This window comes from Vigna umbellata, chromosome 10 (genome assembly GCF_029865625.1).
Source record: "Vigna umbellata cultivar VRB3 chromosome 10, Vumbellata_1.0, whole genome shotgun sequence".
Taxonomy (NCBI): domain Eukaryota; kingdom Viridiplantae; phylum Streptophyta; class Magnoliopsida; order Fabales; family Fabaceae; genus Vigna; species Vigna umbellata.
The window spans coordinates 14,467,871-14,490,096 of NC_142174.1; the positions used below are offsets into that span (position 1 = coordinate 14,467,871).

The 22,226-nt window shown below is 33.2% G+C and overlaps 2 protein-coding genes across 4 annotated transcripts; one reads left to right on the plus strand and one right to left on the minus strand.

Annotated features, from left to right (window-relative positions):
* Positions 1-1,617: 1,617 nt before the first annotated feature.
* LOC124834330 (zeaxanthin epoxidase, chloroplastic-like) lies at positions 1,618-12,775 on the plus strand. Of its 3 annotated transcripts, XM_088100523.1 has the most exons (17): positions 1,619-2,201; positions 3,086-3,248; positions 3,407-3,481; positions 3,774-3,874; positions 3,974-4,089; positions 4,453-4,664; positions 5,734-5,825; positions 6,060-6,174; positions 6,276-6,379; positions 7,032-7,274; positions 9,139-9,184; positions 9,309-9,373; positions 9,476-9,559; positions 9,719-9,773; positions 9,856-9,944; positions 10,030-10,114; positions 12,347-12,775. In XM_088100523.1, exons 1-17 carry the CDS (start codon positions 1,699-1,701, stop codon positions 12,425-12,427), a joined length of 2,229 nt encoding a protein of 742 aa, XP_087956649.1. In that variant the 5' UTR covers positions 1,619-1,698; the 3' UTR covers positions 12,428-12,775. The 3 variants fall into 3 exon arrangements, 2 of the variants coding, with proteins under 2 accessions (XP_087956649.1, XP_047164948.1); XM_047308992.2 differs by lacking the exon at positions 7,032-7,274 and having other exon boundaries at positions 1,622-2,201; XR_007028476.2 differs by lacking the exons at positions 7,032-7,274; positions 10,030-10,114; positions 12,347-12,775 and having other exon boundaries at positions 1,618-2,201; positions 9,703-9,773; positions 9,856-9,925.
* Positions 12,776-20,178: 7,403 nt separating this feature from the next.
* Positions 20,179-21,755, minus strand: LOC124834340 (uncharacterized). Its single transcript, XM_047309007.2, has one exon. The coding sequence runs from the start codon at positions 21,650-21,652 to the stop codon at positions 20,426-20,428; it is 1,227 nt and encodes a 408-aa protein (XP_047164963.1). The 5' UTR covers positions 21,653-21,755; the 3' UTR covers positions 20,179-20,425.
* Positions 21,756-22,226: the final 471 nt, after the last annotated feature.

Consider the following 22,226-nt stretch of genomic DNA (forward strand, 5'->3'; position numbering starts at 1 on the left):
ATAAAGAGATATTACACATATTAATAAATGTAAATAAAGAACAATAAATTATTCATTAAAATATAATTAATAACTTCAGAAAGTATTAATAACAAAATAATAAATATGATTAATTACAAGTGTATTAATAAGTAAAAAGGAGTTTAATTAACATAAATAATTTTATTTTGGTGATAACAATTTATTCAATATGAATATATTGTATATATATAAAATGAAAACAATTTTTTTAATTAAAATAAAATTTTCAAAATAAATAAAGAGACATTTATAAACTAATTCATAAATAATAAACATATAGGTAAAATTAAAAAAAGATAACTAAAAAGGTACCAATTCAAATAAAAAACATACACTGACATATATGTAACAAAAGGAAAAATATTATTAATTTAATTTTTTCTAGATAAAAAATGATTGCGAAGATAAATTTTATTACAAATAGATAATCAATATTTTAATTAATAAAATTAATATGTTTAAATAAAGACCAATCATCAATCAAATTAATAAACACAACAAAGATTAAAAAATGTTTTAATGAAAACGAAGATAATTTAAGTTTAAAAAGAAGACGAACAGCACCGGCGGTCGGGGTTTAAATATGAAAAAAAAAATCATACATACTATTTATTTAAAACATAAGTAAACTTAATTAATTTTATATTATATAATAGTTTTTCTAAATTTTACCTATTCATTGAGATTTTATTTTCTTATATCTATATTTTCTTTTTAGGAAGAAACTAGTATGATTGAATGGAACAATTAATTTTCATCCCATCAGTAGAAATATTTGAGTTGAGAGGGAACATTAGTATCTATTAATTGTCCTCATAATATATTGGCTTTATAAGTAAACATACAGAATAATAGGCAAAGTCATTTAGGATATATTTAAACATTTTTTATGAGAACTTTTTTAAAAAACATATGAAAATAATTAATTTATTCCTAGACTAACATTAATTTGTACATGTACTTATTTGTATAATTTTTTATATAATTTAAAAAAAAATTATTTTTTCATTGAGTATAAATCAATTATATCTTAATACACCTTTGTTGTTGCCACATATGATAGTGAATTGTTACAAAATCAAATATAACTTTCAAAGATTATTTACTGCACCATATAGAAAATTATTAAAAAACAGGGAATAAAATTGTTTACTTCTTGAATTTTTTTTTATAAATTTGGAACAGAAAATGAAATAAAAAGCCTGAGTAATTGAAGAATAATATAGAGAAAAAACTCCAATAAAACATTGCATAAGTGAAGTGATATATACGGATCAAGTTATTATTCAGTATAATACTGATCTGTGCTAAAGGGATGAATATTATAATCTGGCGGTGGGTTTTGATGTATCATATAATTGAAATGTGGGTGACCTTACGGGATAGAGCCACCTGTTCCAACTGAATTTCCAAAATCTAATATGTCTGCCATATGTTCATCCACAGAGTGCCACCTGGTTTTGACTTCTCCATCATCATTGGTGAATGTTGATCTACACGTGTCCAACATTTTATGTTTTTGTGTTTTGTTTTTGCCACAACCACCTTTCCTAAGTGGGAGTCTATTTTCCTTCTTTTATATTCATGCATTTGCCTTCACTTTCTCATCTCGTACCCACGATCTAATCTTCCACTCATTGCATGTCCTTCTCTTGTTGACTTTCTGCTACTTCCACAATGACTCTTACCTTGACTTGCAGCTCTCTCCATCCCGCAATGCCAGTTTTCTCAAGAACTCTTTTCTCAATTCCTATGTGTCAAGAGCTTTCACTACCTTGTGGCAGTTATGGAAGCAGAACAGCAAAACAATGGAAGAAGCTGATGCGGATCAAAGCAACAGTGGCGGAGGCAGTCCCTGATGTTTGGAGAAGTGTGGCTGGAAATGGAGAGGATGGTGTCCCTGAGAAGAAGAAGCTTAGGGTGCTTGTGGCTGGTGGAGGGATTGGGGGGTTGGTATTTTCTTTGGCTGCCAAGAGAAAAGGGTTCGACGTGGTGGTGTTTGAGAAGGATATGAGTGCTATAAGAGGGGAGGGACAGTATAGGGGTCCAATTCAGATACAAAGCAATGCTTTGGCTGCTTTGGAAGCTATAGACTTTGAGGCTGCGGAAGAAGTTTTGAGAGTTGGTTGCATCACAGGTGATAGGATCAATGGGCTAGTGGATGGGGTTTCTGGCTCTTGGTAAGTGTGAATTTGAAACTGGTTAAAAATCTTTGATTTGAGTACCTTGCTTTTCTTCTTCCTCTTTATGTTTTTGCATTTGATACCTGACTGGTTTTAGTTTATGATTTGTGGATTTGGGAATTATCAGACTATAAAATCCTAAATTATTTAGTTTCAATTTACTACTGTTTTTGTGTGTTCATCCAAGCTTTACAGTGGCGTCTTCTTTGGGAGAAAGACGTGGTAAAACAGATATTTCGAAATGAACTGTATCAAATGAATGGTCCTCTAATTCAGAGGTACCGATTCACTGTAAACTCTGATGCTTGACTGGCTGGCTTATTCAGAAATGTCACTGCCACACAAATTGTGATAATTATGTCAGTGTTTCTAGTAAATTTTTTCTATTAACATCATGTTTGCTGTTGGGATTGATTAAACTATTTAGAGTTTTATGCATGATGATACTTTAGCTCTACAATACATTGCACGAGACTGGTTAACATTTATTTTCTGTCTCATTTGCACAAACTACGCTTAAAAAATTGATTAATGCTGTTTGAGATTATTCAGGGTTTGGTGTAGTTGTGACAATCTATGAGAAGTTCTGGGCAGTTTCTAAGAACAAGTAATTGCTGGTAGAATTTGTAAATGATACAAAAATCTCATCTGATGAGTATATCCCTCATTTGTAATATCTTAATATTCGTTTAGCATGAGACAATAAGATAAATCAGGTTCCAGAATATATAAGCACAGGGTTGTTCAGTTAGTGTAAAACAGTACTTTTTTCTAAAATAAGAATCCTGCTTACATAAATTGAATATACTTTTAAAGGTTTACTTAATAAAATTCTAGCATGCACTGTGCCTACCATGAATTGATATTTAGTTTGGCATTAGGTACATCAAGTTTGATACATTCACTCCTGCAGCAGAGCGTGGGCTTCCAGTCACTAGAGTTATTAGTCGAATGGCTTTACAAGAAATCCTTGCTCGTGCAGTTGGGGAAGATTCCATTATGAATGAAAGTAATGTTGTTGATTTTGTTGATCATGGAGACAAGGTAATTACTTAAAGAAAGCTTTTAAGTTGAAGATTCTCCTCATATTGCTATCATAGGTGTTTTTGAAGGTTTTCTTTCAAGAACATGAAATGGAAATCTGGGGTTATTGAACAATGTTTGGTTTATAACTTGTGCCATCCTGCATTTCACATTATCAGGTAACTGTGGAGCTGGAGAATGGTCAGAAATATGATGGAGATCTCTTGGTTGGAGCAGATGGGATATGGTCCAAGGTCTTATTAATTTCTCTTTGATTATTTTTCCCTTGAAGAAATGAATGTTTACTTATCCGAATGCATCAGTGGAATTTACAAAGTTGCTTATGGTAGGAGTATCCTTCTAGAGAAAAGTTAGTCATATCCTGTTTGATGTCTGCATGCCAACCTATTTTTCAGCTTTGTTCTTCCAAGTAGAATTTAGAAATGCTGAACTTTTTATGTCATTCTGTTCTGTAGAGAGTCTTTATGGTCCTAACTCATGTAATCTTTCTTAACACAATCTTAAATGGTATTATTCTGTGAATAGGTAAGGAATAAGTTATTTGGTGAAAGAGAAGCTACTTACTCTGGCTATACTTGTTACACTGGTGTTGCAGATTTTGTGCCTGCTGACATTGAATCTGTTGGGTAAGTTGGCGGTGAATAATGTCTTGTATGCCTTGCTGCCTCTTTTTTAGTGTTCTCTTTATCATGTTGAGAAGCTTACTTGAATTTCCCTGTTGCAAGGTATCGAGTATTCCTAGGACATAAGCAATACTTTGTATCTTCGGATGTTGGTGCTGGAAAGACGCAATGGTATGCATTTCATCAAGAATCCGCTGGTGGTTCTGATATCCCCAATGGTAAGTGATCTTATTGTGTTTGAGATTTGACATCTGTCAGAGCACAGCTTCTCCTGTTGTTAAGTTTCCTCGGTGCTCCATTTATAAGCAAGACATAACATACCAAGGAGAAATGCTAACTTCACTCTCTCTAATGTATTCTTATAGACACTCTTAATTGGCTGAAATTTGTTGGACATCACAACGTTTGTGACTCTGTCCTAATAACTCTACAAATATAAATTGAAATAATACAGTAACCGTGGCACTGGAAATTTAGAAATTTGGTGATGGTGCAAAGAAAAGAAGGGATCCTTATTTTTACATGATTGCCTCTGAAAAATGATAAGCTATCATGTCTTACTTTTGAATTCTATCTGGCAGGAAAAAAGAAAAGGTTGCTTAAGATGTTTGAGGGTTGGTGTGATAACGTAATTGATGTACTAGTTGCCACAGAAGAAGAGGCGATTCTTAGAAGAGACATATATGACAGGACCCCAACATTTACATGGGGAAAGGGCCGTGTCACCTTGCTTGGTGATTCTATCCATGCCATGCAGCCAAATATGGGCCAAGGAGGATGCATGGCTATTGAGGTATAATTGATATATCTTAAATACTTGTTATAAAAATAGGGGGACTGTGTTTTTCTAGGAGGTGAAAGGATTATGAAAGATTTTTTTGATAAAAAGGTCATGAATATTCTATAACACTTTTAAATGATTGAACATTTTTTTGTGTGCTATTCCAATAATTTTGAGTCCAAGGGCAGGAAGAAGATGCTAATGCACAGAGGACATAAAGTCAGAACCAATTAAAAAATTTTAAAAATTGCATTGAAGTTATTTATTTATTTTTTTCTGAGGGTTTTCATTAACTACTGTAGTTTTGAATTTCTGTTAAAATCTGTAGAGTTCTAACAATATAAATCTATTAAAATCCAGAAAAACTATAAAAAAACCTTATAACTAATGACATTCTTTCATTGTCTTTTAAAATTCACAGAGATTTTTATTTATTTCAAAATAGTCTTTTAAAATCCAATCCAATGCACGGCTTGAGAAACGAATGCTTGTCAACTTACACAGAGGAAATGAATAGAGTGGTGGAAATAGAAAAATTGAATGAAAGTTGATGAGAAATAAAGTAGAAAATAGAAGTATTTGATTGAAGACATAGAGAGATGAATGAAAATGGGATAAGAATAGAGTGAAAAAGTATTAATGGGATCCTTTCTATTACTATACTATTTCACTCAACAAAACAACTTTGTTTTCTCTCTCCCATGTTATTTCCATTAAACCAAGTAGTGAAGTATGAATTTTATTTTTACTTTTCAGCCAGCTTCAGCAATTTCATACATATTTAGACCTAATAAATATCACTGTCCAAGTCTTATGGGCTTCAGTGAAACATTAATTTACCTGTATTCTTCATAACTTTAGCAGTTTCATACATATATGAACTTAATACAGATATTCAAGCTTTCTTGACTTTGTCTTTATGCTTATTTTCCTTATAGCTGTTTAAAAAACTTTCCAACATGTATAAAATGAACATATTTCATACTAGTTGATGCAATGGACATCAACAAAGTCAAACTATCTATGGAACGCTCAAATGCTTAGGTGAAGTATTTCTTACTAGTTTCTTTCATTATTACAGGACAGTTATCAACTTGCATTGGAATTAGGCAATGCATGGGAACAAAGTATCAAATCAGGCTCTCCTATTGATATTGATTCTTCCTTAAAAAGGTAACCGAACATGCTAATGAATGCTGAATTTGAATCTAAAGCTACCTCCTTTACTTTAATTTTGGAACAAATGAGAGGGAGGCAAAGCACTAGGAAATAAAAAATAATGAAATTTTGGACTTGATATGAACAGAGAAAGGCTTGCGTATGGCAGCCTATACTCAAGCAGTAAATCTTAAATCTTTTTTACTGGCTCAGTATGTATCTTACCCTGTATTCCATTGTTGCTTTAAGCTATGAAAGAGAAAGAAGATTAAGAGTTGCCATTGTTCATGGAATGGCTAGAATGGCAGCTTTGATGGCTTCCACCTACAGGGCATATCTTGGTGTTGGTCTTGGACCATTTGAGGTACGAACTTCAGTTTTAAAATTGAGATACTGAAGAATATAGTGAAGGTGACTTATCAAACACAATCCTGTCCACAAATTTATGGTTACTCTCATTTGCAGTTTTTGACCAAGTTTCGGATACCGCATCCTGGAAGAGTTGGAGGAAGGTTTTTGATTGACAAGATGATGCCTTTGATGTTGAACTGGGTCTTAGGTGGCAATAGGTAATGATGAAAACCCGCATTTCTTTGCTTTATAAATTTCATCATGATTTAGTGGAGTTTTTATATCTGGGGATATACAACATGCACGTTAGAAATTTCAGCCAAAGGGTTATTTCTAGAAAAGGGGATGCTCAAGAAACTGACAATAGTGAGAGATTGTTAAGCTTTTGCATCAGTAGCTGTTTGATTTAAAATCCCAAAATATCTGCTGATTAGTTTTGGCAAAGTATGTTAGGAGACTTAGTTTTATTTTTTCCTACTTTTGTTATTTACTAGCAGTTACAGGAAGTTGGGTAGTAGCTAAAGTTTAGAAAGTGTGTAACTTTTCTGTTGTCAGTTTTTATATCTAAGCAGATTATTATTCAATAAAATGGTATCTTCCGTTTCACATTGTTTCTTATTTACGTTTTAATCCTACAATTGGTATCACATAGCCGAATTATTCTTGAGGGACCTGGTGAGTTTTAAAGTTAAATATCAAATCTTAAACACCTTATTTAGGTAGAGGTCAAAATCCAATCTGATAATGAAACTAATTATTAGAGGCTTATCCAAATGCAAATAATCTCTGGGAGACTGTTGAGGATGACTGTAAGATTCCTCCATTATTAGACAATCCAACTCTTACTCAAATCAATAATCACAAGGAAAGCCAAAGGCAGAAATCAAATGCAAAGTCATGCTTATTTTCTGCTGCATCCCCGGCAATCTTTGCATGGATCATGAGATTAAAGTCCGCAAAGGCCATCTGGAATGTTCTTAAGGATTATGAAGGCAATGACAAGTTCAGAGCGATGCAATTGCTGAATCTGATCAAGGACTTTGAAATGCAACGAGCAAAGGAGTTAGGAACAATTAGGAGTACTCTAAGAGACTTCAAAGCATCCTTAACAAGGTGAGGGTGATTGGAACTGATTTTTCTTGACACAAGGATAGTTCAAAACATCCTTGCAACAATTCCTCAGAAGTTTGAATCCATCATTTCTTCTCTTGAACATTCCAAAGATTTGACAAATGTTTTTTATTAGGTATTATTAGATATAATGCCATTTGTATTAATTATGAAATGGGTTTTAGCCCATATTTTTAGTATGTTTTTTACTATAAATACATTGCTTGTGTATTTTACACAAGGGCTTTAGCCTATGTCTCTCTTTTATTTCAACATGGTTAGTCTCAAACAACATGGGTGAAGAATTTTAAATGTGAGGATTCCTTGAGGTACTCATGGTTGAGAATGTTTTCTCTCAAGGGAGAGAGTAACAATGTTGATGAAAATGTTTCTTCTCAAGGGAGAGTGTACCTCAAAAGCTTATAGAGTCTTTCAATAACAAAGAGGTAAGATCCTAATTTCTCATTAGTACATGATGAAAATGTAGATGATCCACCAGTTAGGCTGCTTTCATACATTTATGAAGACTATATAGTTTGAGCCCTTAAAATTTTAGTGGACAACTGCGATACAAGAGGAGCTTAAGATGATTGAGAAAACCAAACTTTGAAATTAATTATGGACATGAACACAGTAATGTTATTGGTGTTAAATGGATATTTTGGACAAAGCTAAATGCTGATGGTATTATTGATAAGAACAAGGCCAGGCTTGTGGTGAAGGGATATGCTCAAGTATTTGGAGTTGACTTCTCTGAAACTTTTGTTCCTATAGCAAGGCTTGATACGCTCATGTTGGTTCTAGCTTTGGCAGCACAAAATGGTTGGAAATTATTTCAGTTAGATGTAAAATCTGTTTTCCTGAATGGCTATTTATAAGAGGAGATATATTTTTGAGCAACCTGAAGGATTTGCTATTACAAGACAAGAAGACAAAGTCTATTTGCTAAAGAATTTTGTGGTTTGAAACAAGCTCCAATGGATTGGTATTCTAGAATTGATTTGTATTTACTGAGTTTTGGTTTCACAAAAAGCCTAAGTAAATCAACTCCTAATGTTAAGTGTCTAAATGCTGAATTCTGATTGTATCTGTGGATGGATCACTTCTTGGTGACTGAAAGAAATGGTGCACTTATTGAGGATTTTAAACAAAGTTTGATGAGGGTTTTTGAAATGACAGATTGTGGAGATATGACTTTTTTCTCTTGGAATAAAAGTCAAGCAAGATGAGAAAGGAGTATTTATTTGCCAAAGGAAATATGCAAAATAAATACTAAATAATTTTCATATGGAGAATTCCATGAAGAGTACTTCTAGATATCGCTTTTACACTTGGTCCTTAATCAAACATTATGAATAAGGAAAATTCTAGGGTGATCTACAGCTGGTTCAAATGGATTTAACCAAGTTGTTTGTAGATAATCAAGCAACAATCACAATCTCTAACAACCCAGTTTCTCATTGAAAGACTAAACACTTCAATGTCAAGCTCTATTTTAGAAGGAAGGGAAAGTTTCATTACAATATTGTTACACAGGGAAGGTACTCCCCAAAGGAAAGTTTGAGAACCTAAGAGAAAAACATTTAGTTTGTTCCTATTGAGGCAATAAAGAGTGTTGAATGTTTGCATCTGTAGCTGTTTAATTTAAATTCCTAAATATTTACTAGATATTAAGGGTATTATGGTAGGAGACAGTTTTTTATTTTTGTATTTAACCATATTATTATTATTAAATAAAATGGTATCTTCCTCTGCCCATAGTTTCTTAGTTACGTTTTAATCCTGCAAAAATGTTTTGCTGCTTTTTATTGGTGCTGGGAAGAATTGGAAACATTTTTCTTACACGAATAATGGTGCTACTTTGCAGCTCCAAGCTTGAAGGTAGACCTATATGTTGCAGGCTCTCAGACAAAGTATGTTGCTCAATCAAGTTACTTTTGTACTTTGTTACTAACAATTGATTGCTTGTCTTTCATTGGTCATGTCTGTTAGATTTCTTTTTTCTGATCTAGACATTGGGTGTGACTATTTATGAAGGCAAACGACCAGTTACAGACATGGTTTGAAGACAACGATGCACTTGAGCGTGCCATTAACGGAGAGTATGTCCATGTTCCAATATGAATGAAATATTATCCTTATGATACTGTATTTCGTATCTATAAATCACGTATCTGTTGTGTCCATCCTTGTATGATATATAGGTGGATTTTATTACCATGTGATGAAGCAGGCTCTATAAAACCTATATCTCTAAGTCAAGATGAGATGAAACCCTGCATAATTGGGTAGGTCTTCAGTTACTCCTACTTACAACGTGTTACATGTTCATAAAATAACATGTTTGTAATTTCAGAGATTAAATTAACCACTACTTACAATTGTAAGTAATGTGCTTCCTTTTTCTCTCAACCAACCCATGCTTTGACAGGCTTTTGTGACTGCAGGAGTTCACAGCATGAAGATCATCCGGGCAGTTCAATCATAATACCTTTACCCAAGGTAAAATAATTTATCATTAACTGAACTTGGTTTGAAACACAATGCTCAAACATCATGCAACAACAACCTTTCTATTTTAAAGGTTTCTCCATTGCATGCAAGAATTAACTATAAGGATGGTGCCTTCTTCTTGACTGATTTGAGGAGTTTACATGGCACCTGGATTACTGAGTAAGTAAACAAATAAGGCTAATGCTTTTTTCTAAGTTTAAATTATTTAAAATATATATATTTAATTTCCCTTTCATATTTTCAGCAATGAAGGAAGACGATACAGGATACATTCAAATTATCCTTCTCGTGTTCGTCCATCCGATGTGATTGAGTTTGGTTCTGATAAGGTAATAGACACTTTCCCTATAGAATAAGTACTTTCATTCCATAAATATTGCATATTATTGTTTTGTAAAGCTTATAAGTTATAATAGGTGCATGCTTTGAGAGGTAAGAGTAGCCAAACCTTTGAGGCCTTGACTGCATTAAACACAACCAAATTTTATACTTTGCGAAAGCTTAGTCATGGCTAATTCATGTCATGTTCAGAGGTCTGGAAAAGCATCACATTAAATAATTGAACATTCTTGTAAGTTGTAGCCTGCAAAACATTTAGGTTAGGCCTCTGCATATCCAGTACTACCGGTACACTTTGACTTGGGTACCTTAAATTGTGGTGTACCTTAAGTTGGTTGACATGTAAAGTTAGGCATCCCTTGTGGTATAGTTAGGTATGCCTTAATCATTGTTGATTCAGGTGCAATAGTCCTGGAAACAGCAAAACATGTAAATAATTGAACGTTTTTAAGCCTCTACAAATCGAGCACTGTTACACGTCAGGTACACTTATCAAGATTATTTTACAAAAGAAAATCGTATTAGGGCTATAGCTAGGTATGCCTCAGGTGAAATAGTTCCCGAAACAGCATCATAACATTTAAATAATTGAACATTCTTTGTAACCTACAAACTTTAGGTTAGGCCACTCATATCCTGTACTGGTGCAAGTTAGGTTCACTTGAGAACACTTGTCAACATTTTTTATTTTAAAATTGTACATGCCTTGATTATGGTTCTAATGGAACTATGAGCGACTAGGGGTATAGCAGGGTATGCCTTAGGTACTAGTTAGATCATTTTTCATGGAAAAAATAAGAGTTTTTTCAGGTAAATTTGGGATTTTTGGTCTTTCTTTTAATTTTCCCATGTTTGTTCATCTAATCAAAACCATTCATCCTTGTCTGTGAGATGCAAATTTGTTAATTTCCCTTTAATTTAAATTGACGTATACATAACTTTATGTTTTGGGGGAAATTAGTATCTATGTTGAATACTACCGAACCCACATGTTCATGCAAAATTAGTTTAGACAGATGAGGTGGTGTTTTCATATCCCTTTTTCCTTCTTCAAAAAGCAATTATTACGTTGTGTACAAGGAAATGAATGCTGTCAAGGATTGTATTCTTTGTTCTTTAGAAAAAATATAGAGGAAATAGGAAAGAATAGTGTGTACCTAAACATAGGAGGGTCATTGTCCTTACATAGAGTTGTACATTCGTAATGGTAAAGTATCACAAGACCCACAAGCCACCTTGGTCTTGGGTAAAGTTCCTACATGGCCATGCTCATGTTTCTGGGCCTGGACTTGCCCTGCAGAGTGTTTTTCCCTGTATCTCTCCATATTTTTCCTTGTATTTCCACATTCTAAAAATAATCTTCTTCAAAGATTTTGAAATCCATTAATGATTTTGAAAAATTCTTAATACATTTTGAAATCCGTTAAAGAAAAAAATCTTTCAACGAATTTTGAAATAGTTCGTTGAAGAATTTTTTAAAAACTTCAAAAATTTTGAAATTTATTGAAAGTTTGAAAAATATTTTAACGGATTTCGAAATTCGTTGAAAGATTTTTCTTAAACTGGATTTTGAAATCCGTTAAAAAAATGGTTTTTTTGAAATGAAGAAAATAGTTTTGAATTTTTTAAAAAATGTTGGGACATTCCGAAGAGGTCTTTTGGACTGGACTCAAATCTGGGTTCAGAAGATAGATTTCATTTTGTGGTATGTATTTAAGTTTATATATTAATCTGATTGAGTCAGTTAGGAGGCGGTTTATGTGACTGCAAAAGCATACTTTAATCTAAATATCATACTGAAAGAATCAATAAGACCTGCACAACAATGTTACTGATGCAATCTTAGCTTTATACAGAAATGTTTACTTCCATTTATATTTTGTCTGTTTTCCTGTTACCAAGGGTCATCATTTGAAAAGTGTTACTCAAATACACCTTTTTATCACTAACGATTATTTTCAGAACAGAAGTAGTCACTTTCATTGTATTTTTCAATAAGTACACAAAATTCAATAGTTAAATACTTTAACTTCACTGATTTTTTGAGTATAAAAAAGTTCGTCAAGTAACATTTTCCTTCTCTATCCAACGCATGAATGGTCGCGGTCTTCTATCCCGACATAAATCTTTTTTGCATTACTTCAATGTCCTGGCTGACAAAATGAGAATTTGCTTCCAAATGGTGTATTTTTATGGTGTCTAACTATCGAAATTATTTGCAGGCTTCATTTCGTGTTAAGGTGACAAGATCTGCTCCAAGAGAGTCAGAAAAGAAAGGAACAAAACTTTATCAGAAAGAATGATCATGAATATGTTGAGTCACCATTTGTCTTTGAGAGTTACAGAAAAGTTGTACAGCACAAAAATCGCAGTCGTAGAGCCAACATCTGCATTCTTTTAGTGCAGGGTATAATACAACAATGTCAATCATTAATGATTTGAACATTTTATACGACTTTTGATTGTGCTTAATAAGAGAATGAATGGAAATTGATTTCATGTCAACAAAATGTTGCCAACTTGATTTGGATCCGACACTTTTTACTTGAACACATTAGCTAAATTCATGACAGATGATTACATGGTTAGTTCATTGTAGCATGAATTCTGGTCGTATGTTGCAATGTAATTTTGTTGGCAATGTTCTTTCATCTCATGAGTTGACACGAGCAAGCGTTGTGTATGATTCCCATTTCCCACATCAATACTTGACAGACAAAAGGCAGACACTAGCATTTTATCGTGAACGAGATGTCAGTTTCTCGGATACTTTATTGGATAAGGAATGTCATTTATATCATGATTTCATTTCATATTCACACGTATGCACCATTTTTGCTATGAGAGAATAGGATTACATGCAAAGTTTGAATGAACGTGTACGGCTATAAATTCTTAGAGACTGTTAAAAGGCCAATTATTCGATAAACAAGGACCAAGTATTCATATTCACATATCTGTCACATACTGTGCACAAGTAACGTTTAGACATATAAATTACTGAATATATCTTCTTGGTAAGCTAAGTTTTTTCTATTAGCGATTGTTTCAAAAGATCTGTTCTGCAACTATGGCTGGACGAGTAAAACTCACCATAAAAATATTAGCATCTTGCTTCAATTCACTTAAACTCACTACATAGCACTAGCATTGTGATTGATGGTGACAATTATCATATCTAGGCAAATGATATTTGGAAAACGATTGAGAGGACTGAAGTTTTTCTTGTGCCAATCCAACAATGGCCCGGATTAAAATCAAAAGCAAAGCAAAGCAACAAAGTCAAAGATAAGAACTTTTTTCTTTCTTCTTGTCTCACAATATATTTTCACAAAAGTCATGAACAGTTAAATCGACAATTCAAATATGGATTTTTTTTTCAAGGATGAATATTGCAGATAAAATCATCAATGGAAGGCTGGTTTACCTTGGATTTCCAATAATTTTACTATGTACCTTCAAAAAGTTTTAAAACTGTTCTTAACAATTTAAAAATCCATAATCTCATTTCTTGTGCTTAATTTCAAAATTAGATGAAGAATTTTTTCATTATCGAATTTTGAAATCTGATAAAAGATTTTCCAAGATCGAAATTTGGTGAAAGATTTTTTTTTAAGATTTTTTATTTTCAAAATTTGATAAAGTTTTTGATGTGAGATTATTTTTGAAAGTTGAATATGTAGTATGAGATTCTTTAGTGAAACAGTCTCAATGGAATGAGTGAATCTTGTTAAAGAATTTGAGACGTTAAAAATGAAGGAATACGCTGACAATTGCTAATAAATGAGATTGTTTGCTTTTGAATTCTCTTATTAAAAAAAATTGTAATGTGTTTGAAGTATAAAATTAATTGTCAATTAATAGATATCTTTACTAAAAGTCTTACACGAAACAGTATATTCATAGAGAAGTTTGTACTCGTCAATTCATACAAAGAAAAGTGTTACATGTACGTATGAGCAGTTCTAGTTCAATTAACTCTGAGTGTGCTTTTAGGATTGAAATTTTATTTTTCGGTTACTTTTTGGCAATTATGTAAATAATTATTGTTTTGAGAGTTCTTTTTTCTTTTTTAGATATTCTTATGGTACAAAATTTTAATTAAGCAATAAATGGTGTAATTTTGTGAATATTAACTTTAAGATATTGGAATGAGGAAAGTAGAATAAATAGTGTAATTTTGTATAAAATTGTAGTGGAAGTAATCCATGTATGATGAGTGAAAGTCCTATGTTAAGTTAAAATGACAAAGTTAAACATTGGTGATGTTCATCTTGGTAGTCAGCTTAAAAACAATGTTTATATATATGACTATTGTTTATATACATTAAAGTACTAATTCTAAACAGAGGATAGTAAACATTTATCCTTGAGATATTATTTAATTCTACTTCTCCAACTTATATGACTATTTTTACTTTCTGCATTTGCATACCGATGTGTACTTGGTGAGTTTTATGGCCTTTCTATAGTAGTGAACAACTCTTGTTTCATCATTCTTCTAATTAATCCTTCATATGTATCCACACCTCTAAACAAAAGAATAAACCTGGACTATAGCTATGCTAAATATTTCTTCTACATCGAGTTTGGCGTTCCTGAACACTAAATTGTTGATTTCATATGATAGTCATTCACACCCTTTTCTAGATCATATTATTACCTTAAACCAAGTTTTCTTTTCATCGACTCCACTTATCTTTCGAAGAACATTCCACCAACAACATTTCCTTTGTCCACACTTTCTATCATCCTAACTCCTCCCCTAATCCATATTTTGAATCTTCTTCAGTACACAATTTCCACTTTCACTTAGTCAAAAGTGTCACATTAAACGGTTTTAGATCTTTAATGCCAAGACCCTCTCTCCTTTTGATTTACATAAAGTTTCTCATTTAACCCCTGCTATTTTTCTCTCAAATTAGCTCATCCCCATAAAATTTTCCTTTATATTCTCATGATAACATTAGAAACAGCAAAATAATAATATCATAACCACAACAACAGGATAAAAGTATAAGAAAAGGTTGAAATATTGTAGATAATCTTGTTTTTTAAACATTTGATCAAATATTTGATTTCAAATTCATGCATATTGAAAAATATTTGTTCAGAAAAACATAAAATGCTCATAACTTCAAAACATGTGTTCACACATCCTTAAACGCTCAAAGAAATGTATAATTGACGTGGAATTGGCGTAAAGAGTAAGTAGGTTTTTGGAATGGTAAACATATAATATGTAAAGTGAATATAAAGTTTTAAAATAATAATTATGGTAACGCAGACGAGGTAATGAATTGAATAGGACCCCCGATGGACACACATGAAAAGTACACAAATTTATGTGTTGATGATTTAATAATGGTCTGAGATTGGTTTGGTTTGGTGTGATGAGATGGAGAAAGCAGAGAGGAGAAGGGCAAAGTAAGAGGTAGGAGATGGATTGAAGCATGGAGCTGGACCTACAATCAATAATGCAGAGTGAGTAGTCGAAGAGGTTAGACATGGCATGGTAAAAACACAAACCGTATAGCAAAGGACAATGTTGGAAGATTCGACAAGGTTGCCTTAATGTCAACAAGCTGTAGTCACCATTCCTCAATTCTTCACGTTGTGTAGTGTTGTCTCCCTTTGCATGAACAAAACGGAAGTGAAGGATCAAAGTTCAAACTAGGAATGTGAGAGGGGGTGAAGTGGTGGCCACTACCATCACCCTCTCTCCCAGACAAGATAACTTGGATTCAGCCTCACCACCACCACCGTCCCTCCCCATCACATCACTCCTTTCTGCTCTTCAATTTTCAAATGTGTATTCATAGGCATGGCTAAAGGGTATGTGGACCCTACAAAGGATCCAAACTCTAGGGTTAACACCATACACATTCATCGTGGGGCCACCTTAATATATAACAATAATTCTATACATTTTTTTCTCAGTCTTTCTAATCACTCTTCCTGTTATACTATTCGTTTAGACGTTTGAATGAATAAATGCAGCAGCATAGGAAGACACAACTTTGCAACATTTTTTTCCTTCCGAATATTTAGCATTATCATGAGAGAGGCACATGGAGTGAGTAAATTCATCAGTCTTGGCATGTCACATGAATGATGAGAGAGAGAAGTGACAAGAGATCAACGGTCAAGTTCAGAGATCACATAGAGACAAATAAACAAGTCCAATATCTGCACTGCTATGGCCGTTGGTGGATGCATTTATTGATTGCAGTATTACAAAGAAAATGTTTTCATTCTGTTATCTAAGTTGCAGATGTAAGCCTTGTGTTACTGTAGTTACATCTTTTGTCTTTTTCCATTCTGTGTTAGTGTGACCTTCAGCTGAAAACTCTCCACTTAGAATGGGTCTTTCATTAAGAATACTATTTTTAGTTGTCATTGTTTGCATGTTGGATTCCCATTCATAACTTTTCCATAATTATCATCTGTCAACTCTCATCTATTCTTGTTTTTTCATTACTTTTTTTCCTCTTACATTTTCATGTATTTATGGCATTACAGAAACCTAAAAATGTTCTTTTTCAAAAACTATATATATATAATAATTATACGCAGGCTATTTGTAAGAAAAAAACATTTACCGCACGAAATACCAGAAGTTGTGACCCCAAAATTTATCTATGGTGCATTATCAGATGTACTGTTTATTCCATTCTAGCTCCAACTAGAAAACCTGTTACTTCTACAAAAAGATGAAAATGAAACACCGCCATTTTTGAAAAAAAAAAGTCACTTATAACTTTATAGAAAGATTTTTTGTTTATAATTTATTTATTTATACTAATTCGAACTATTAGCTCCTAAGTTTTTTACTTAATAACTTGATTTGATTTTGACACACTATTAATGTGTGATGATGTGAGTTGTACCCTTTGGAGATATTTAGTGCATGGTTTTGAGAAATCCAAAGTGAACATAGTAAGTTAAGAGCATCTCTAATGTCAATTCTTCAGTGGACTTTAATTGTAAAAGCTACTTCTTATGTGTCTTCTTTTCTGTAACTATAATATATTTTTTCTAACTGATAATTGGGATTATTTTGATGTGTAAAAATAATGTAATTGGTCTTTTTTTAAAAAAAATGGGATCATAAATCCAACCTTTTAATAACTTATTTTCAAAATAATTACATTGTTTAACAATATTTTTATTCAATTTTAATGTTTTTAAAATTAATATTTGGTTTAGAATTAGTACATAGATTATATATAAAAGACGTATATTAATTTAAAATATTTTATGTACATTTATTTAAAAGATATATTTTATTTATACATAAAAAGTAAAGAAAGACACTAAATTTTTAAACATGGTATATATGTTGGGCTCGTAAGAAAGAGATTATATACCTTATAGGTGTTTAAGTTTCCAACTATATTAATCATTATAATATATGTACATGAATTCCTTATTGTAAAGAAATCTAATAATTCAAACATAAGAGATATGCTGTTATTTTTTAGCCTAATTTATTATTTATTTAATTGAATACTAAAACCAATTATAAATTGTTTGGTACATAGAGTCAAGAACTATATTTTCACACTTTTAACTTTATTTCCCCCAAGCTCAAATCAGTTTTTTAGTTATATCCATTGGTAGTCACTGTTAAATTTTAAATAATCAATAAATAAAATCACTTACCTCTTTACTTTACTTTTGTATTTATAAGTTTTGAAATAAACTTTTGAATAGGTTGGTCCAATTACAGTCCAATATCATCTAAGCATAATTTTACCTTGTTAATTAAATTGTGAAATATTTAATATTTAAGATATTGAACGATTATCAAGTCAGTTAATAACCGTTCGACTAACATTATTTTGAGATTACCGGAGTTGACTTTCTATAAATTGATCGATTAGATGACGTAGACCGGCCGTTCTAGACGGATAACGTAGATCGGTAGGTCTATAGTACATAAATGATAATATTTCTTATTTAATTATTATGTTTTAGTTTATTTGCTTTATTCAATTAAAGAAATGAGTAAAATGGTATCTAGGTTGATCATGTAATATTTACCTTTCTCTGTACCATCTAGTTGGGGTTCCTTTGATCTTCCAAGACTAGTTGTGTTTGGAGATGAGAGAGAGTAGTCTATAATGTGTTGGATTAATTGAACATTTGCTATGATATTAAAATATAATTTATGTGACAGATATTACAAAATAATGTGGAAATGTTAACTTTGAATAATATGTAGTAAAGTCCAAAAGCAATTTGAATTGAAAAGTGGTTAGAAAGTGGCAATGAAATAGAAATAGAAATGCATAGTTTTGTTTCCCGTACATGTTTGCCTGACTCCTCCACATGAGGACCTGCCCCTCTGTCTGCTTAAGATGAGATGCTCCCCAAAATCTTTACAAAACAACCAAATTAAGACAAACACCTAACTAAAAAAATACAAAATATATATCACTTTTCTTTCATTTTTCATCACCCAACAAATTACACTAACGTCTTTCAAATTTCATTGGAAGCACCCACGAAGTTCACAAACAATAGGAACGTTCTCACTTTACAATATTTATGGATGATTCCAAAATACCCTCATGATGGATGTACATATACTCAATTCGGATGACTTTAGTATCAGTTTTCTAAAAGGATTTTAAAGTTAAATTTGTTTTATAAAATAAGTTTTACACTTACTTGTTTACAATAAATTCGTTCAATTTTAAATCGACATAGAATCTCTATATTGACTTGCTTCGTGCACACCTTGCTACTACTTGTACGGAACATCTTGGGTTGAGGAATCAGAGACCATAATCACATGGCCCGTTTTACTCCGTCCCTCCTCTCCAAATTTCTATTTCCAAATTTCTTAGCTTTTTTTTTCTAGACAAAACAAGTTTTAAAACGTTAAAGTTTAGATCTTTTATATGCTAACAGCAAAAGTTTTGTATACTGGTTCTTTTCATTCAATTGTTGTTAAAATGATTGATTTTTGTTTCAGGATATAAGATCAAGGTTAATATTTTAGAGAATAGTCTAACATATCCAAAAATTATTTTTTATTTCTAAATCTTTTGTAATGGTTCATCTAAATTCTTTAAAGAATATTTATTACAAATATTTTGATATCAAAATTAATTTAACATTTAATAATTCAGATATTCATTATGTATTACTTGCCATCATCTATTTTTTTATCTTAAACTTATATTTACAAAATTTTGAGTAAACTTTTAATTAATAATTATCTAATTATAATCCAATTAATAATAATATAATTTTATTTAAGTTATTCAGTATTAGAACTAATTTTCTAGTAATTGACCGATCAAATTTCCTACCATTTAATCTTAATGACAATTTGTTTATATATCTGATTAACAGTCTATCATGATTTATTAAACGGTCATACATATAATTGTTTTTTGTTAGAGAGTTATTTGTGATGGTAATGCAACTATCTTGATAAATGTTAAAAAAGTAATAAATAATAAATTCTTTTGGAGTTCAAGAGACTCGTTAATGTCTAATGTCTATGATATTTGATTCAATATAATAGTACATTTTTTTTTTGTTGTTATGATATTGTTGGGAAGCCAACAAAATCCATATCCATTTTTGAAATGTTACTTTGTCATAAAACCTCAGTTTTAAGATAATTTAGTTGAATAGTAATACTATATAATTTCCTTCTCTAAATATGACTGTGAATGGTATAACAAATGGCCGTGCCAAAGTTTCTGTGTATTATGTTGTAATATTTCTTTTTGTGTCAGTATTTTGAGCGTGCAAGCCCCTACATACATTGCATGCATGTCCTTTTCCAAATTCCAAGGAAATTGAGCTTAGTAAAAAGAAGGGTGAACTACATTGAAGTTGAAAATTATAGTGAAAAGATGAGAAGTTCCTCCTAATCCTAAGGTGAGAGATAAGAGGGAATTTGATTTTGAATGGTTCCCCTGTGGTGTGGTGAATCAAATAAATAACCATACAGCAGAAAACACGTACAAGTGTGGTGAGTGGCAGATTCACACGTGCACCCGTGGTGCTCATTTCGAAACACGAGCAAGTATACAAAAATCAAGATATTCATTACACTTCTTCTAAATCCTTCAACATTTATTATCAACTTATACCATATATATATTTATATAAAAAATAAAAGATGATCATCAACTTGTGTAATGTTAAACCTCTTTGATCTATTTTGTGCACTTTGTTTCATAGTACATCGCGTTTCCCCAATCCTTCGTTTTCAACCCAAAAGAGGGAAAAGCAAACCAGGAAAAATAAAAAATAAAAACTGTAGGTAAATTTATTCATCCAGTTTCCCTCTCCCAAGTATCGTGTCTTGACCTGGAAACCGACTGAGCCAGTTTCTCAATCCTCTCTGCAAGTTGAGGCGACAGCTTCTTAACCGGTTTCCGCTCCTTCTCAGGTCGGAAATCGAATCCCAAAGCTTCGGAAACCTCTTCGGAGCTCCACCCCGCTTTTCGGAGCGAATCCGAAAACCTGTCTGCTTTCAGAAGCAGAGCATCCAACAGGGCTTGATTATCCAACACCACCATCTCTCCCTCGAAGAATCCAGAAGCTGAAACCTCAACCATTTCCTTTATATCTGATTCGCTCCAACCACCAGCTTTCAAAACCGACCCGATTTGTCCTATATATTCTTCTACCCAACCCGGGACTTTACTCCGAGGCATCTCGAAAAACCTCTCTGGCGACGAAGACGCTGATAACGACAACAAAGACGACGAAGAGTTTCTCTTCCGCTTATCCGTGGCGGCGTCAGTCCAGAACTCCACCCACCGCGGCGTCCTTCCGCCGGAGTCGAGGCTCCGCCGTGAGAACCCGGCGGAAACAGAAACTCCGGTTGATTTCTCGCTTACGGATCGCTGCTTCTTCAGAAGTATAGGATCCGCTTCGGAGCTCCGGAAGAGCGACTCGCGGTCGAAGAAATCGGAGAGATCCAAGCCGCAGCAGAAGATTCTGTTCTCGTCGACGAAGAAGATGGGGTTTCCAGCGAGGGAGGGATTGGACGGAATGTAGCAATGGTTGAATATAGGAATCAACAGCGGCGCTCTCTTCAGCGCGTTCCGCGCCACTCGCAGGGCCTTCTCCGGCTCACACGGCCTCGGACCCCATGACTTCGACCACACCGCGTTCCTTGCGATCTGGAATGAAATCGCCGCGATCGGAAGGTCCAGCGAGGCGCGCAGATGCAACCGCGCGCCGCCGGAGCGCCAGTCCGGGAATCCCGGACCAACGGGAAGCCCCGCAGCCAGGACGGCGCGGAGGTCCGGAGGGAAGACGAACCCGAACTCCGCCTCGGCACGTGCGAACTCCGCGTCGGAGAGACCATGCTGCACATGTATGCCCGAGTCCCGAAGGTGGTTTATGACTTTATCTGCCAAGGAAGCGAATGAAACGACACCGTTACGGACCGGGACAGACGAAGCTGCCGCTGCTCGGGCCGATAAACGGCGTAGACCGGCTACGTGGGCCGGGTTTAGACCGGTCATCCTCCGGTCCACGTCCACCATTGCGGTTATATCGAAGTGTAGTGATAATTAGTGTGTTTCTCTCTCTCTCTTTCTCTTTGGTGCCTTTCCACACAGAGGACTTCAACTTCCATGCCTCTTCAATTTATAGCATCAAAACGGTGGACCCCACTTCCAGATTTCCTATCTATTTTTTTTTTTTCTTTTCTTTCTCATAACCCATGTTTTGTCGTGAATGGTAAATAGGAAATTCCAAATTGCAAGGCGTGATATGAATAATAGCTGTTGAGCAACGGTTCATTCAGGAAACACCTGTGAGTGAGTGTACTTTATTTTTATAATTATAAATTATTATAATTATTATTTTTGGTTGTGAAATTGTGTATGTATGTATTCCTTTATTAACGGAACGCGAATTTTCACGGCTGGTTTTTTTGTCAATGGTAATCCCTTAACCTTTTTGATTTAGATTAGTGATGGAGATAAAGAGATTTGGTATTATTGTTTTTACTATTAGGTTTTTTGTTATGGGATGGTTAAGTTGTAGTTTTAGATTATTAGTAAGTATATACATGACTAATGTTTGGCCCACTAGCAATCATGGTTATGTTTGGCC

What these genes read in the sequence shown, in the direction of transcription:
- LOC124834330 (XM_088100523.1), top strand. Translation starts at nt 1,699, where the DNA reads ATGACTCTTACCTTGACTTGCAGCTCTCTCCATCCCGCAATGCCAGTT. An exon ending in GAGGATGCATGGCTATTGAG is followed by an intron (nt 4,665 to 5,733) that starts GTATAATTGATA and finishes TCATTATTACAG; the next exon opens with GACAGTTATCAACTTGCATT. An exon ending in TTCAAAGCATCCTTAACAAG is followed by an intron (nt 7,275 to 9,138) that starts GTGAGGGTGATT and finishes GCTACTTTGCAG; the next exon opens with CTCCAAGCTTGAAGGTAGAC.
- LOC124834340 (XM_047309007.2), bottom strand. Translation starts at nt 21,652, where the DNA reads ATGGTGGACGTGGACCGGAGGATGACCGGTCTAAACCCGGCCCACGTA.